This window comes from Martes martes, assembly GCF_963455335.1.
Source record: "Martes martes genome assembly, chromosome: 15".
NCBI lineage: Eukaryota > Metazoa > Chordata > Mammalia > Carnivora > Mustelidae > Martes > Martes martes.
The window spans coordinates 47,147,426-47,166,230 of record NC_137903.1 but is presented as its reverse complement, the minus strand read 5'-3'; the positions used below and the strand labels follow the sequence as shown (position 1 = coordinate 47,166,230).

At 36.3% G+C, this 18,805-nt stretch overlaps 1 protein-coding gene across 1 annotated transcript in view; it reads left to right on the top strand.

Moving 5' to 3' along the window:
• HMCN1 (hemicentin 1) overlaps positions 1–18,805 on the top strand; it is a 473,045-nt gene that overhangs the window by 240,467 nt on the left and 213,773 nt on the right. Inside the window, exons 15-19 of the mRNA XM_080824786.1 lie at positions 1,877–2,035; positions 9,076–9,270; positions 11,919–12,014; positions 14,520–14,647; positions 15,991–16,135. Coding sequence (XP_080680912.1) covers positions 1,877–2,035; positions 9,076–9,270; positions 11,919–12,014; positions 14,520–14,647; positions 15,991–16,135 — 723 coding nt within the window. The remainder of the gene's footprint in view (positions 1–1,876; positions 2,036–9,075; positions 9,271–11,918; positions 12,015–14,519; positions 14,648–15,990; positions 16,136–18,805) is intronic.

Below are 18,805 nucleotides of genomic sequence, written 5' to 3'. Positions count from 1 at the left end.
GAAATGAAGAAAGGAGAGATTATCAAAGTACGGTCAGAATGCAAACTTGATTAAACAAATGTTTTTCAATTTATATTTTGTTACATTGCTGCTGTTCTATAAACATTTTTATTTTGAAAAAAGCTACTAGCTAAAAGGTCTTGATTTTATCCTCTTGTGTCCTTTGACATACACAAAAGAAATAGGAGAGAAGTAAATTCCAAAATTCTAAATGCATTTTAGTCCAAACATTCTAATACTTCATGAACAGCTAGGTCACATCTCATTCTCCCTTAGTGGGAGGAAAGTTTATGTCAACATCATCTGTTTTTATTTATGAAAATTTCCCAGAGGCACATAGACACAGCTTTGGTTGCTTCTCTTATTCTCGCGTGGTATGTAGTAGCAAGCTTAAAAGAATGATTTGGGTTTTAAATATTGGAATACTAAAAAATACTTTATTTTTGGCACTGATGGTTGCTAATGTAATTTTTTTTTCAAATTTATGGCTCCTTTGACCCCTATTACTCCCAAAATTATAAAAACAAAAAGAGAATTGTCTCTCTGTTGTCCTGAGTCTGTTGATTGGTAATTTTCATAGTATTCTAGAGAATTACTAGTTCTGGAATTCTCTCTCTGTCTTCTTTGTTGTTGTTGCTAGAGAATTACTACTGTGGTCTTCAGGGTACATGGCTAGGCTAGTACTTGACATTTTGGAGACTAACTTTTTAAGACTTGACATCTGGGTATGCTATGAACCCCTAAGAGCAATGGACTTCAAACCTGCAGGAAGATTTTAGGACCCCCGCAAAAAGTCTGATATCACCCTTTAACAAAAACAAACAAAAAAGCTATGAACACCAACCACTAAACATCCAGTACAGGGTATTATTTTTTTTTTTTAATGAAATTGGCCATCCTGGTTAATTTCATTCTTAAGAGAGACATCCCTCTGAAAGAGGAGAAACGTAAGGAATGGCTAAGCTTAATTTACAGATTATTTGAGGAATTGCCAGTTTTCAGAGAGAAATGGTTCTTAGGAGATTTGGGGTGCTGCGGGGACACTCAGAATACACAGGTAACTCAGACACCAATTTTTGGCATCATTCTAGCCTCACACTGAGGTCAAACTCAATGCATGATTTCATCCTCCACACATTTGTTCCCTACCCACCTCTTCTGGAAACTCATAAATCCAACTTAAAGAACTTGGGTGAATAATACAGATTTAGTAGAGGTATCCTGGGAGATTTATATAAAACACTTCTCTCTGGCCATGGTCAGAAATTCTCATCCATTTTTCCCTCTTCTGCCAACAAGCTCTTCCCTATTTGCTCCAGATAGCTGTGGTTGCTTCTTCACCAGACATCCTCCGAACCTTCTCAGGTAGCCTACCTCTCCCAAGATACCGTTTAACTGATAGCATTCTGCAAACCAAAACGCTTGTCATTGACCAAACTAAGAACACTATCGTCTCCTAAGCACTTCCTGGCACTGAAATTCATCCTGCCACAAAGATGGTAGAAACCTTTTTCAAACCTTCATCTTCCCATTACTTTCTTACCTAACACTGCCGTGAGGGCAGCTGGCATCTTTTCCAACCTCCCAGTGCATCTTTGAAGAGTTCATTCTTATTTGGGTATGTGTTCAGTAGTAGAAAATATTTGGGGCCAGATTTTTGGCTCTAGGTTAGCCCATAGAATTATATAGACTAATAAATCAGCTTAGGGCCAAGAAACACTTCATTCTTTCTTTGCATCAACATTGTTTAAGTGTCTATGTTGTATTTTAAAAACCTCACAGTCCGTTTTCTTCAGCAGTTTTGAAATCAAACCAATGCCAGAGTAAACTGTGTAAAGACTTTAGTGTTTAATGTTTTCCCTTTGTTTTGACCTAGGGGATCTTGAGCTGAGGCCGTCAACATTCCTCATTATTGACCCTCTCTTGGGGCTTTTGAAGATTCAAGAAACTCAAGACCTGGATGCTGGTGATTATACGTGTGTAGCAGTCAATGATGCTGGAAGAGCGGCTGGGAAGATAACTCTGGATGTTGGCTGTAAGCATCCCAGCTCTGATAGACACATTCGTTTTTTTTCCAAGCTAAGAACTTTGAAACCATTGAGTAGAAATATTGGTCAGAATGGACAAATTAGAGTTAGCATTTCAGATTATGAATATAATAATGGTAGTACATATTTACCAAATGCTTTCGATGTGCCATGCACTCTGCTAAGAGCTTATCTCATTAAACACTCATAGCAATCCTAAGAGGAAGATATTATAATTATCTCCATTAGATAGATAAGGAAATGGAGGTGGAACAGAGCTAAGTAGCTTGACCAGGATCACAGATCTATAGAGGGGCCGAGCCTGGGTATTTGAATCCAGATTATCTGACGTCAGAAGCTGTGGGCTTCACTGGTGTATCATCTATTGCCAAACATTTTCTCAACAACAGTTGGATGACACAAAATTCCTAAGTATTAACATCTGGAGGCTAGAAATTAGACTTTGGCCCTAGACCATAATTTGGAGATGTTGATGATAGCAAAGGTAGCAGATTGTGCTTTTGCTTTAAAAAACAAAACAAAACAAAAAAAAAACCAAAAACTTACTAGCAATGACTCCTCAGTGTATAAAATAAAGTATTAACTACAAATAAATGTCAATCACAATATGAAGGATACAGCATGTGCATGACAACTATCGTTAGTTTACTCAAGAAGTTTGGTTCTCCCTCCTTCTGTCTCTCCATCTCATGCTTTTTTAAAAAAAGAAATTATTTTCTACACAATGTGGTAACACATGAAATAAAACAGAGCTTGCTTTGTATGAAAAGGAACCTGGCAACTTAATTTTAACAGATAATTCAAATGTTTACATCAGTTAAACTTATAAAATATGACATTTTGTTAAATTACATTTTCATTTATGTATGATGATTTTCATGCCTCAGCTATTTTTTTTAAACAAAAGTTAGAAACTATAAAGGGAATGCACATTTTTTTTAGAATAAAGTAATATAAAGTATTTTCATTCAATCTTAATTCTTTAAATGAACATAATGGCCCTCTAAGCTTAATATTTTGTTTCATATAAACGAATTTTTTTCTTCCTGAGATCTTTTATGGTCCTTTTGCCCTGGGCTCTCTGAACACTCTACATTCTTGGTGATTAAGCCCTTGGGGTAGAATCAGCAAAGCTGGAAATAGCCACAAAGACCACAGTAGAATCTGACTAGGGCACAGCAAAATGTGTTTGACCGTGACTAAATTCTGAGGTTATTAAGAGAAGTGCCTTGGAAATAAGATTGGAATCTCTGGGTGGAGGATATCTGAATCTACCAGCAGAGTTAAAATACAAGGAAACCTTTTAGGAAAGTAGGATCCAAATGAAGAGGATCACTTGATGCAGAATTCTTGTTTCTAAGAAATATACAAGTACAGTGTTTCAAATTACCAACATTTTCTAGCTCTGCTTCTCCTTCTTTCCTGCCTAGATAATTTATATTCACCCAACATTATTCTAGAGTTGTCTAGCTCTGGAGGAAGAATGAATTAGACTGAGTAATTGTTCCCAGCAAAAGCAGAATGACACCCTCACCCCTCTCCAAGACTGTAGAAAATCTAAACCATGTACACATTTCTTTGCTTATTTACAGCCTTCTTAATATACTCTTTTTAGCTTCTGGACTTTCCAAGTTCTCTCTCTTTTGACTAGTGAAAAACAATGTAAATAAAGGTTAGGGCTATCTGTCCTGGAGTGACTTGCATTGAAATAAGAAACATCCTTAAAAATGTTTAGTATTTATCCTTCATTCCTTGAACTGAATTTTGTTTTATCTTCACTCCTATGCAAGATCTTCACTCTCTGTGACCTTTTCTAAAACAATGGCTCTCTCAACTTTCATCCCAGTAATCATTCTGACGGAACCATTAACATAAACTCAGTTGTTTCCTTACTGTAACTTTGACCATGAAGTTGCCAAATAACTTAATACTAACGCTAGTGCCATGCATGCATCTGTTATGCCTTAACGATCTCTTATTCACCATTAGAATTTTGATTACCTTAGCTTGCAAAGTTTGGTTAGACCTTGACTGTCCACATAAAACTATGGTTATATATCCAAGCAGATACAGGGTGTAATGGCCAAGGCCCATGCAAACCACAGTTGCAGTGATGGTTGTGCTTTTCTCTATTAGGTCTAAGAGCAAACAAACCCCCCAAAAACCCCAAAAAACAAAAAACCAACCCAAAATTTCCTCAGAATTTACATAGTGGTTAAGAGAATGGGCTTTGGAGAGAGACTGGGTTTTCTGCCTGACTTTTCATAGTATGTACCTGATAAATTGCATGTAAAGATGAAATGAGACATTATCACCTATTCACATGCATTCAGCAAGTCAGTGGTTCCCGCTGTTCCCATCTACCTCACGAATCGCACGTGTATCAAATACACGAACTGCACAAATTGAATTGTCATTTTGGTTCTTTGAGTCCTGAAAAATAATATAGAAATGTGTATGAAATAATGGCATAGCATTTAAGATTAAGCACTAGGCTTTTAATAGGGAAGTCAGTATGTCAAGTTGACTTTTTTTTAAAAGGGCCTGAGACAACTCAAGTGCTACTTTTAGTAGTAGTGTGTAAAATTATTCATTTGTGTTCCAAAACTTTTGGGCATAATTTTAAGTAGCTGATGACTTAAAAAGAAAAACATGCCTTTATCCCTATCATGTAGCTGTTGGGCGGGCGTTCAGATCGTTTTTGTGGGCCTATTACCTTACACCAATACGAGATCAAAAAAACAATAATAAAAAAGCTGTTCAATATTATTGTTGAGTTAGAGCTTCTTGTAGTGAGTCTCCTCTTTCCTGTTTCTAATTATCATGGCCCTGAGTTATGGACATTTCAGGTCAGCAGGGAAAATTACCAGTGCTTTTCATCTTTTTTTAAAAAAAGAGGTAGTGAATTGTGAAGTCATTTGGAAGAGAAGAAGATTGGCTACATCAAACAAAAAGCTGGCCTGGCAGTGATTTCACTTGCAGTATTCCACACCGCTCAGGATCTCAGCCTTAGACTGTGGTTTTGTGTTCTGTGGTTTGTTAGAACCAAAACAGTGTGTTCAGCCATTTTAGAAAAGAAAATCTCTGTTTGACTAATATAACGCAAGAATTGCTTTAGTGGATATATATTTAATTACCACTGAAGGAACTAGAATAATTTTATGGAATAGCTTTCAGAGCAACATGGTCAACCTGTAACTTTTCTATTTTCAAAGTGATATGTGCCCACTGTCATATCTGTCAGCAAGTGACAACAAAGCCATACTGGGTGTTAATTCTGCAGTTCTCAAGGGGTGTACACACAAATATTTAGGGGATCCCAGTGAGTCCAGCATGATCCTGACAGACTGTATGCAGAAGCTGAAATTGAAATTAATAATAGATATATTAAATTTTGGAGCTAAGATTTAATAAATTAACTCAACAATATTTGTAAGCAATGATAGTTAATATTTTGGTGATGACTACATGCTAAATGTTTAAAGACTACCTCTTTTAACATCACCAGATAGGAAATACTATTACTTCCTTTTTGTTCATGGAGAGATTGAGACTGGGGGACGCAAAATAATTTTCCAGTTTTACAGACAAAGAAATAATGGAACTGCCATTCGAAACCACCTAATGGGCTGTAATGTCTCTAAGCAACATGGCCTCCCCCGTCCAAGTCCCTTGTTTTGTACTACAATCACTGCTGCCCCTTCCCCGGTCCCATTAATCTGTTTACCATCTACCCAGTATAATTCACTTGGAGTCCAAATTGGCCACACTCAGGAGTAGGAAGTATTTAAAAGGTTTCTTGGCCTGGGTTAGGAGTTGCTTCATTTTTGAGGTTTGCTTGTCATTGATGCTGTCTTGGCTGCTTCCCTAGTACCTGGTACTCTCATTTGCCTTGTTTTCTGGTACCAGTTTGTATATTCCCTAACCTTTCGCTTGTCTTGTGCCTGACACTGTTCCCAAAGCTTCTTCACCACAGATGACTTCTCCTGTCTTTATTGAGTTTTATGGGCACAACCTAAACTCTGCTTGTCCTTTTTCAGTCCAGTTTGTTCTTGGCTTTCTTACTTCTGAAAGTTCTGATTTGTCTCCATTTTCACCGGTGGCTGTGTTCTGTTGTGTCACTACGTTTGGGTTCCTCCCAAATATTTGGTCAATCCCAGCCTACTGTATATCTTTTTGTTCTTCTGGAATTTATTTTGTGCCCCATTTTCACATCTACCTGCCCACAATCTGCACCTAATACATCCTGAGACTTTTTTATACTTAATGTCTTTTTTTCAGAAAAGAAACTGGCTCTGGAATAAATGATTACAATCACTCTAGAGAAAAGAAACTAGCCCTTTACACCAAAGGCAAACAATGAGCTGCTTTATAACTTTTTTTCTAAATATACTTATTTTGCCTATTATTTTTATAGGCCAAGTTCCCATAGAGGTGGATTAAGAGAAATCCCACACTTCTTTTTAAAAACATGTTACTCAATTGTGGGTTTAACTTAATTTTATTTTATTTAGGTTCAATAAGCAAGCAATAAAGTTTCTGAAGTTGCCTGTTTTCTTCAAAAGTGCAAGTTTAAATGTATGGGATCAAGGTTGTTATCATCACCATACACTTACACACATATACAAAGAACACACACTAGATTATTGTTGAAGTGTTTTAATATTGATTCAATAATTCACAGATATCTAGCAGCGTTGAATAATGCACAAAGTACTTTGTTAGTTGCTATAAAGGATAAAATATGGTTGCAAACATGAACTCTCTAGGGAAAAATCAAACATTAGTCTAATAAAAGGCAGAATGTGGCCATTGCCATGAGAGTGATACAGAGTGAGTTCAGAGGGAAGAAATCATGTCTGTCTGGGAGGATGAGAGATGGCATTGAGGAGGAGACCTTTTGAACTGGATTAAAGAATTGTCAATATTTCAGTAGCCAGAGATCAACAACCAACATTGCATTTGAAAGGGATGGCAGTAACACGTGGGCACTGATATAAAAATGGTCAATTGTTGGGGCACCTGGGTGGCTCAGTTGGTTCAGCGACTGCCTTCAGCTCAGGTCTTGATCCTGGAGTCCCGGGATCGAGTCCCACATTGGGCTGCCTGCTCAGCGGGGAGTCTGCTTCTCCCTCTGACCCTCTCCCCTCTCATGCTCTCTCTTTCTCTCTCAAATAAATAAATAAAATATTTAAAAAAAAAAAAAAAAAGGTCAATCCTTGTTTGGAGAAGAGCGAAGACTTCAAATTGTCCAGAGAATAAGATTTCTGTAGGGAGATGATGGGAGATGAGGCTGCGTACTTAGAGGATGTCCGTTAGCCCCACCTAATAAAAGCACTAAGGCTGCTTGGGAGACAACCGTACATCAGAGTCCTAGAATTCCCAATGAGAAGGAAGGAAGTGCTCTCTGCACCCATTTTTATTAGCCTGCTAAACAACTTGACTTTGAGCAGTTGTAAGAACCTATGGAAAAGGGGAGGCTGGTAAAATGACAAAGAATTGTCACCAGGATCAATCTGGCTTTCAATCCTACCTCCACAATTCAGTTCCATGTGACACTTAGCAAATTAACTATCTTGTCTCAGTTTCTTCATCTACAAAATTAGAGTAATGATAGTACTTACCCCATAAGGATATTGTGAAGATATTGTGAAGATAAATGAGAAAATTGTAAAGTAGTGATAGTACTTACCCCATAAGGATATTGTGAAGGTATTATGAAGATAAATGAGAAAAATCATGGAAAGCACTTAACAACAGCGCTTGGCTTTGTAAGTGATAGTTGAATTTCTAAGCAATATTTACCTTTGACTTTATCAAGGAGCCCTGTCTTCCCTCTTCCTCTTAAAGTCCTATTTGGGCAGGGGCCCCTCGGTTAGAGGAGGGGCTCAGTGGGTCAAGGGACCACCTATTGGTTTTGGCTCAGGTCATGATCTCGGGATTGTGAAATAGAGCCCCGCACTCAGCCTGAGTCTGCTTGTCCCTCTCCCTCTGGCCCTCCTGCCCCCGTAACACACATGCTCTTTCTGTCTCTCTTTCTCTCTCAAATAAACAAATAGAATTTAAAAAAAAGAATTCTATGTGAGCAGGTTTCATGAATTACCTCCAGTAGCATCCTATGTGGTTTTCCCTGTCTGGTATCTCATACATCATTACTTATAAGTTCTAGGGGCTAGGCATACTCGCTGCCTCATCTGTTTGGGCTTGCTGACAGCTTTTTCCAATTATATTGCTTTCCTATGTTTTCCAAGTTGTGCCCATGACACATTTCTAATTCTTCCTCCTGGCTTCTGTGTTTACCTGAATTATGTGGATAACTGTAGCCTTTTGATCTATAATTTTATAATTTCTGAATCAGATTTTAACTCTAAGATATTAAGCTCTCATTATTCTCTTTTTATCAGAAACTATGATTCTCAAGCTCTAATTCCTTTAACTCAAAAAATGTATTTTAGAAGTGAACGGTATTGAGAAGCAATGATCTAGATGTGATCTAGAACAAGGATATAATTTAAGATTAAATACTATTAACTGGTTACAGTGATCAATTAAAGAATGATTTCTGGTATAAATTAAGTTCTTTAAAATTTGACCAAAAGAAGCTAAGTTTTAGGAAGTATAAAAAATATTTCATTACAAGGCAAACTTTTTATAAGAAAGTTCAAAGATTTGAGCAGTATGACATAAACTAAAATTGAAAACAAATTTCTAAAGCAAAAGATTCTCTTTATTTAAAGTAATCTTGATTTAAATTCCCACTCTTAAATTCCATTCTCTTCATCATTTATCACTTTAAGGAAGTAGTTGAACTTCTTTGTGCTTCTCTTCATTTATAAAGCAAAAAAGAAATATCTGCTATTTCAGTGGAAGCCAGGAATACTTAAAAGGGTAAACTTAAAATATTATGTAACCAATACCTTGATTCAGATTCAATCTGTTGACACTTTAATAATGACGCTTATACTTAATGTGCCTGTATGCTCTCCCAATGACCTTTTTTTGCTTGTTTGCTTTAAATATCTTCTAGCACCTCCAGTTTTCATACAAGAACCTGCTGATGTTTCTGTGGAAATTGGCTCAAACGTGACATTACCTTGCTATGTCCAGGGTTATCCAGAACCAAAGATTAAATGGCAGAGATCAGACAACATGCCGATCTTCTCAAGACCCTTTTCAGTGAGTTCCATCAACCAACTAAGAACAGGAGCTCTCTTTATTTCAAGTAGGTTAAAGGAAATATATTTTATACAAGTATGTACATATATATTATACCTTCATGTTCTATACATAGGGATTAGTCTGTTTAAAATTGTGAATTGATCTTGCCAACATATTTTGTGTTTGTTGCATTTCCCTTTAAAAGAGTATTGAATTCTTATATTTTGGCATTGACATAAATAATAATATCATATTATTATAATAATTATAATAACAAAATAAGTCATATTTTATTCAAGTATATGTCATATCATTAAGGCTTATGAAACAATGTGACTTCTTATCTCACTGTTTCTTATTGCAAATGGAGTCACTTGGGCTTCTAGGTGGATAAGTGATCACATTTTATTGACTCTTGTACCAACTGCTGTATAGAAAGGTAAAATGTTATGAGTTAGTTAACTTTAATGAATTTTTTTTGACCACTAATACATAACCATATGCATAAGGACTTTATACCCTATGGAAGCTCCTTGATTAAAAGTGATATTTACCTGGAGCAGAAGATTGAAAAAAAAAAATGTCAAAGACTCCAACGTCCAAAAATTTTGCCTGTTAAGCTATTAAGCATTCAGATATTTGTAAACACTTTGTACTTTTTAAAATAATGTTTAGACTGTTTGAATAGTGGCACTGGAGGGATAAAATCATTTAGTTGATTAACTGTTTTTTTAAAGAGTAATTGCATCTTTGGGGTTATTTTGTAGCAAGTCTCCAATAAATGATTTCCATGTTTATTAAATATTAAATGTCCATGAGCCTCTTAAATTCCAAATGCAAATTAAACTTATTATAAGTGCTTAAGTATTCAGCTCTTGGCCAGGCTCTGGTGAAGACAGAAGCCATATGTGGGGTCCCTCACTCAGGAATCTAAGGGAATGGCCACAAAAGTACCTACCGTGTCAGATCATGCAGGATCGGGAAGGTGCAGGTGAAGAAATGCTTTTGATGAGGTAGAAAATAACCCTCCAAGCTTCACTGCGGGAAAGGGCACATGAAATACTATTTCAGACCAACCGCTCTGCAAGGTGGGAGAGATGAGAAGGAAAATGGGGAGGCTCACAGGGTTATGCAGGTGGGGTGATAGTAGTGATGAGAAAAGCCCAACAGGAAACACATTGGACCTGAAACAAATAAGTTAGAGGAGATGTAGAAAGGGAAGAATAAAAGAAGGTGATGTATTGACAAGTGGTTGCCCAAGTGTCTGAATTAAACGATCTAGAAGGAAAGTAGTGATTAGAAACAGTTCTCTGTTGTTTTATGTATGTCTACACAAATTAGCCCGAGAGTTAATAATAGGAAAAATATCTTGGATAGAAACAATGTGTGCCTTATTAACCAGATAGTTTTCTGAATTTTCCTTTGCAAGTGAATATTTGCTGTTGTTCAGAGTAGACACTGCCTGAGTTGACCAGATGCCGTTCTGCAGTTAAATGCAAAAGGTTAACAGTGGAGTAGAAGCTTTGTCACTGCTCTTTATCTGAGAGAATATGGAACTGTTGAAAATGGAAAGCAACATTTTTCTCTGTCAGATCTTTTCAGGAGATTACACTGTGCTTCTTTAGTTAAGATATTTGCAAAGATGACAGTCATTTCCCTATTTAACATCTTCTGTTGCCTCCCCTGTTGCTCACAAGACAAGACACTTCACAAGGCACCAAACTGCGTCTTTAGCTTGTCTCCTGACTGTGTCCACATGACCTTTAACCTCGTAGTCTTCATCCTGATCCCCCAACACCTTCCTTAATTAAAAATACTTTGTAATATCCTTTTTACTGTCTTGAAATAAAGTCTATATTTTTTGTTTACCTACACAGTAATAACTATTTTAACATTGAAAATGTAGTACAGAGGAAAATAAAGTAATTTTTATTGAAACAGTAGGTATTCTAATAGGTAAATGTCTACATTTATGCCTATGTAAATGTCTACCCTGGCAATGTCTACATCATGTACATTCATGTTTATGTACATCCCCATGAATTTGACAGCTCAGACACAGAAACTTGTAAATGTAATTGTCATATAATTATAAACAAAGTCATCAAATCCATGGATTTCCAGTGGGATCTTCAAAACTCTTACTGGACTTGGGATAATTGTTCCTTTCGTGAATCTGCCCCCCCGTATGGCCTTTCCAGTTTTTGCACTAAGTGCCAGTGTACTCCCCCAGTCACTGAGCCGACTAAAAAAAAAAATCTCTCTTGCAAACCTTCCGAATGCCCCCAGTGTGCTGCTGCAGGATACCTTGGTAGTGCAGCTTTCTATTCTTTGCACAGACCTTGATTTTTCAAGTTATGCTTTTATCTTTGCAGCCTGTTGGGCTTCGACTGCCCTTCCCCTATTCTACCTATTTATTTATTTATTTACCTGCTTGTATCCTACCTCCTCTGCAACTCCTCCCCTAAGTCCTCTACATGCCATCAGTCTCTTCTGTCTCTGTGCTCCCACAGCTCATTGCTTGAAATGCATTACAGTATTTATCACACTGTGGTATGATTGTTGGTTTTATGTATGTCTCCTCTCCTGGAGTGGGAACTACCAGAAGACAGCACCTACACATTTCCCACCCACAGGTCTCTGCACTGTGCCTGGCACATAGTTGTGCTGCATAGATGGTGCTGAATGAGTAAATGATCTCTTTATTTTTAGATATATGGGCCAATGATAAAGGAACCTATATTTGTGAAGCTGAAAACCAGTTTGGAAAGATCCAGTCCCAGACAACAATAACAGTGACAGGACTTGGTAAGATCAATTAGGTGCTTTGATATCATGCTCATCTAAGTCATTAGACTTCTTTTACTACATCATCTCTTGCCTTTGCCACTTCAAACAAACAAACAAACAAAAAACAGGTAAATATTTGACTACTAAATTAGTTTTCTGTCCCCCACCCTATTTCATATTTCATGGGATATTAAAACTGGAAATGACCTTACATATCATCTGTTCTAAGTTCCTTATCTTCCATTTGAAGAAATGAACGTCAACTTGAATAAATTGATTTACGTCTAAATATAAATACTTACATATACACATTAGAGTCATGGTATCCTTTTTTTTTTTTTCAAATTATTTTTATTAACATATAATGTATTATTTACCCCAGGGGTACAGGTCTGTGAATCGTCAGGCTTACACATTTCACAGCACTCACCATAGCACATACCCTCCCCAATGTCCATCACCCAACCACCAAATCCCTACCCTCCTGCCCCCACAGCAATCCTCAGTTTGTTTCATGAGATTAAGAGTCTCTTATGGTTTGTCTCCCTCCGGATCCCATCTTGTTTCATTTTTTTTCCTTCCCTACCCCCACAATGCCCCACCCTGCCTCTCAAATTCCTCATATCAGAGAGATCATATGATAATTATCTTTCTCTGATTGACTTTATTCACTCAGCATAATACCCTCTAGTTCTATCCACGTGATTGTAAATGGCAAGATTTCATTTCTTTTGATGGCTGCATAGTATTCCAGTGTGTGTGTGTGTGTGTGTGTGTGTGTGTGTGTGTATACCACATCTTCTTTATCTGTTCATCTGTTGATGGACATCTAGGTTCTTTCCATAGTTTGGCTATTGTGGACATTGCTGCTGTAAACATTTTGGTGCACGTGCCCCTTTGGATCCCTACATTTGTATCTTTAGGATAAATACCCAGTAGAGTGATTGCTGGGTCATAGGGTAGCTCTATTTTCAACTTTTTGAGGAACCTCCATGCTGTTTTCCAGAGTGGCTGCACCAGCTTGCATTCCCACTAACAGTTTAGGAGGACTCCCCTTTCTCCGCATCCTTGCCAACATCTATCATTTCCTGACTTGTTAGTTTTAGTCATTCTGACTGGTGTGAGGTGGTATCTCATTGTGGTTTTGATTTGTATTTCCCTGAATGGCATTCTTTTCTGATTCCCTTTTTGACACTTCTCGTTTTAAGTCCACATGAAATTATTTTTAGATATAACATGAAGTAAGGATATAATATCATTTATTTCCAAGTGGTTGGACATTTGTTTCAGTATCTTTTATTGAATATTCTCTTCCCACTCATTAAAATACCCTTTTGGTCACATGCTAAATTCGTATTCCTATGTCTATTCCTTGGAATTCGACTTATGCACTAGTACTACATTGTCTAAATTATTACAGCATTTAATGTAAACATAAGTAAGTGTAAATGTAAATTTAAAGTAAATGCTAAACAGCACCTGTTTCTCATTAATATGCATTTATAAAATTTTTTCTATATCTCCCTTTATTCATCTACATATTTAAGTTTTCCAAATAGAATATCTAGGGATTTTGCTTTGATTTGTTTTAAATTTATTAATTCCTAGAAAAGAACATATTTACATCTAAGAGAGTACACCTCCTTTTATTTGCTTCAGCTGTTATAATAACCTCCTCGTTGATCTCACCCCTTCTGGTCTTTCCCTTCTCCTGTAAGTCTTAGTCACAGTGTGCAGATTAATATTTCCGGAGAATTTTTCTGATGATCCCACTTTTTAAATTTATAAGTATTCTCAGTCCCTTCCAATTTGTCCATTGGATACATTGCACATTTCTAAGCTTGGTATTTCTGAGCTTCCATGCCATAGATTAATTCTTTTTTGCTTTCTCTACATCTATACTATTATTTGCCCTCTCTTTTTTTAAATAACTTAATTTTTAAAAATTTTTTCAGTGTTCCAAGATTCATTGTTGATGCACCACACCCAGTGCTCCATGCAATCCGTGCCCTCCTTAATACCCATCACCAGGCTCACCCATCCCCCCACCACCCTCCCCTGCAAAACCCTCAGTTTGTTTCTCAGAGTCCACAGTCTCTCATGGTTTGTCTCTCCCTCTCATTTCCCCCAATTCCCTTCTCCTCTCCATCTCTCCATGTTTTCCATGTTATTCCTTATGCTCCACAAGTAAGTGAAACCATATGATAATTGACTCTCTCTGCTTGATTTATTTCATTCAGCATAATCTCTTCCAGTCCCATCCATGTTGATACAAAAGTTGGGTATTGTATCAACATGGATGGGACTGGAAGAGATTATGCTGAATGAAATGATCTGCCCTCTTGCCATTCTCTCTTCTTAGAAGGGTCTTTTATCTCTGCCTTTGAATTCAAACCCATTTATACTTACAAATCTTATTCTTGAAAATTCAGCTTTTTAAAGAGCATAATCTTGGCCTGTAAGGATGTTTGTCTTCCTTTTGGGTAAGACTGAGTTGATAATACCTGTTTCTGTCTGTCTCAGTTGCTCCACTTATTGGAATCAGCCCTTCAGTGACCAGTGTCATTGAAGGACAGCAGCTTACCTTGCCTTGTGCTCTGTTGGCTGGAAATCCCATTCCAGAACGTCGGTGGATTAAGAATTCAGCCATGGTAAGAACATTTTAAATCCATACGTTCACATTTCTAATTTTCTTGTGTAAGAGACAATTTATTCCAACCATTGAAATTTCAATTTAATAAATATACAAAAATACAAAAGAAAAACTTTTTTCAGTATTAACGTGTTTGTGCAGTTTACATTATTTTGGAATTAGTGAGATGGAGAAATAGCCAATGGTGTGATTTTTATAGTTTTGCATTAAATTCAGTGCAACTAATAAACTCTTCAGAATATGTACAAAGTGAAACAAATATAAAATTATTTTATAACCTTTAAATATTTTTATATCCTTTTTGTAGGATATAATAAATGCTGATATTTTCATAAAATTCTATCATTTATTAATCTTTATTATTTTTATTATTTAATAATTTTAAACATTATATATTTTATCATGAACTATTTGAAAATGTGGATCTATTTTGTGTCATTTTTTTTCAGTGTATAACTTTGGCTTATGAAAGGATTTGAAAAAATTGTCACAGTTCTATGGAATTTTTTGCAAACATGCTATCTCTGGCAATAAATTTTCATGTAGATAAGAGCACTTTTCCTTCCATTTTCCAGGGTAGTTAGACTCACTCTCTTTTTGAAGTGCTAATTAGAAGTGAATTGACTCCTTGGAATAAGATGTGAAATTGTTCGATTTGCATAAAATCCTGAGGATAATTAGTAGACCTCACTCAATAATTAAATGCCCTTATAACAAAGGATGATACCGTTTGAGCACAAAGGTATCCTGTGATTGAACAAAATGCATAAATGGTAGTTAGAGTGATCATTTTTAACAGAAAATATTGCCAACCTTCTCTGACACAGTTCCTATATCATACGTTGTCTCTAATATTTGCATCTTTCATGGAAAAAGGTGAGTGTTGAAATGAATCACATTCTCTCAATTTGAATGACTGCCTGTTTGCCAAAATGAAAATATCAAATAACTTGTAAGTGGTACTGTACACTTCTTGAAAAACAACAAATTAGTAAAAAGTAAAAGTCACTAGTGGAATTTGGGTCCTGAGTGATACCAAAAATCACAGAGACATGAAATAGAGGTATCACTTGTTTCATGTCAAGTGATGTTTCCATTTTGTTCCTTTTTCCAGCATATGTATAACTCCTATGGATGTTAGTATGTGTAATATTTGGTGGTTTATCAGGATGACATATAATAGATTCTACTCTTTGTAACACTTTATGCTCATCATTTTTCCCTTAAGGGTGCTAAAATATTTTGTTATAAGACATTTAATAACCTAGTTGGAAAAAAAAATCTGGTTTTGTCTTAGGGAACATTAGCTTTTAAATTAAATATGACTTTTTTTTCTTTAAGTTGGTCCAAAATCCTTACATCACTGTACGCAGTGACGGGAGTCTCCATATTGAAAGAGTTCGCCTTCAGGATGGAGGCAAATATACTTGTGTGGCCAGTAATGTTGCTGGAACCATTAACAAAACTACCACTGTGGATGTACATGGTAAGAGACACACCCATTGTAATTCTTTCCAAACCATGTTCAAAGCTAGGTTTATGTCTCTAAATCAAATAACTCTGTCTTCTAGTTGTAAGAAGTAGACTTTTCCCCTAATTGTTATTCTTAACAGAAAGCCTTATTTCTTGAACACTATTTACATTGTTAAGGCTGTTTCCAGAATTCCCTTTCCTACATACACAAAAAGGCTTTATTGGGAGTCACCAGCTGAGTCTGGCCAAGGGCTTTTGTAAGTGGTTTCTTAATTGATAAAAGTGAACTCAGTTCTCAAAGAGTTATGTTTAAAAATACATTTTAATTTCAGGCAAGCTGAACTTATTATTCCATCCAAATTGCCTTTTCTTTTTGGATTGTGCAACAAGCATGTCCTTACTAATGACCCCTTTGTGTGTTAGCTAGAAATGACCTAAACTTTTCTAAAGGCCACCTCATGTGCTCCAAACAGTCTTTTCACATGTTAGATAACTTAAAAGGTCACAAATAAGAAAATCCAAAAGCTATCTTTTTCCATTCGTGACTAACAGTCACGAACTTTTTACATCTCAATAAATAAGTGACAACTTCATAGTTTAAGAAGTTGTTATAAGGGTTTTTTAAAAATATTTTCTTTAAAGACTTTGCAGCATTGCTTTAAGTGTGGCATTAAAAAATAGTTCTGTGTACAGAGATGAAAGTAACACAGAACATTTGTTTTTAGTAAATTCATCCTTTTTTTAGGACATGAATTGGAGAGTCCGGTAATTTCCACATTTTGCTTGGTCTTTTGAAATTATCAGTGGATACAGACTGTCTTCTTTTTTTAAATGCCTGTGTCTCATTGTAAATAGCCTCTTCTGCCTCTTTCAGTCTTATACCAGCCCCCACCAACATTGCATGAGATATTCTTGAAGAAATACTATTTTAAAGAAACATTAAAGTAACACTAAATTACAGTCTGAAAGAATAAATACATAATGTCAGATTGAATACAATTATATACAATAAAAAATTATATACAAAAAAAATACAATTTTTTTTTTAGAGCAAAATCAGTTCATCGATTTCCTAGAAGGTGCTTAGGGACTGCCTTGAGAATCTAGTATAGAAATATAATCATGTCACCTCCATAGAATATTGTGTTGAGGTTTCTGAGGCAAATTTTTACTTGATTGGAAGAGAGATGTGATTAGCTGGGATGTCACTCAGATCAGAGGAGCAAGGAGACAGATGAACCAGTGATGTGGTTTGTCATGACACACTAAATGTTGATGATTAAAAGCTAAAAAGATCACTTCACAACAAGTTTCATCCATCTTAAATGAAATTAAATGAGTAACTGTTTTAGTTACTAAGGTTAAAAAAACCCAACCCAGACATTTGAGAGGAACTAAACCGAGCAACAATTCAGCCAACAGGTTAGTTTTTGAGTTGGATGTGACACAGCATCACAAGTTCTCTAGACCTCCGTAGGCATGTTAATTAGCACTGCCATTCCTTCATTACTCTGCCTCGCCCTTTTAAGAATACTCATTAAAAGCTCTCAATGACCAGTTCTTAAAAGGATAAATTAATGCATGCAAATATAGATGTAAATTAAAATGGAAAACCACTCACTTGTCATCTTGATTTAGGTAGGGGGACAGTCTGAAAAGAAACAGCCCTTCCACAGACAGATGTCATCAGATTTGAAAATGCCTAAATTTGCCACTTCCCCTAATAGCTGTCAAACTCAGTATGCATTTAAGAAAACGGCTTATTCCCTGTAGCCACAAAATTACGGTAGAGTTGAGAGTCGACTCTTCCGTGATGATTCTGGAATTAGAGAGTAGCCTGATGTAGAGAGTATCTAGAATTTTTTTTGACAATTTTTTAAAAGAGGAAATTATCTAAGGAATAAACCCAGCCTTGGGGAAATACCAGCATGTAGCAAAGCTAAACCTTCTGGGGAAGTTTATGCACAGAAGTCTCTGGTATCTCTAGTTCTGGCAAACTTCTCCTCCCAGGTAGCTGTGATAATTCTAGAGAAACTTGTCTCAAATGCAAGAGCTTAAGTGAGTGCATGAGCCCTGGGGAGCCGTTCCACTTTCATCTTTCCAGGGGAAGGAAAAGAAATGCCTGGTGTGTATCGGGCTTGTACTGTGTTCCTTGCGCTATGTTAAGAACTTTCATGTATGGGAACTTCGTTAATCAAATTCATTATTTTGAGGACATTGAGTATAGATAGTTTTTCCTACACTAGTTACCTGTGATTGATCGAGATATGCACAGAATGGAATCATTAACAGTGTTCCTTTTGCTTCTGCTCATATAATGTTAATTCTTCAGTTGCTTTCTAAAGTCAAAAGGTATGTTATTCTTCTTAGTGGAAACTACTGACTTAGAATCCTGTATTTTAGTCTTTTACATGTAAACGCCTAAGGCCTTGCAAGTTTTATTGTTGAATTTCTTTTAAGAAAACATATCCTTCTTTCTGGGTTAAATTTAGTAGCTTGTTAAGCAGTGCTTGTGAATAGGCAGATATTAAATGTGTAGTGGTTAAACAGTCCATTTCTCCGGCGGTGGGCTTACGTCAGCTCTTTGCAGCCTAGTGGGTAATGGACAATGATGAAAAGTATGGTTAAATGTGTAAATGTTCGGATGTAATTCCCCCTTGAGTTTCCAGGAAAACATGGATTT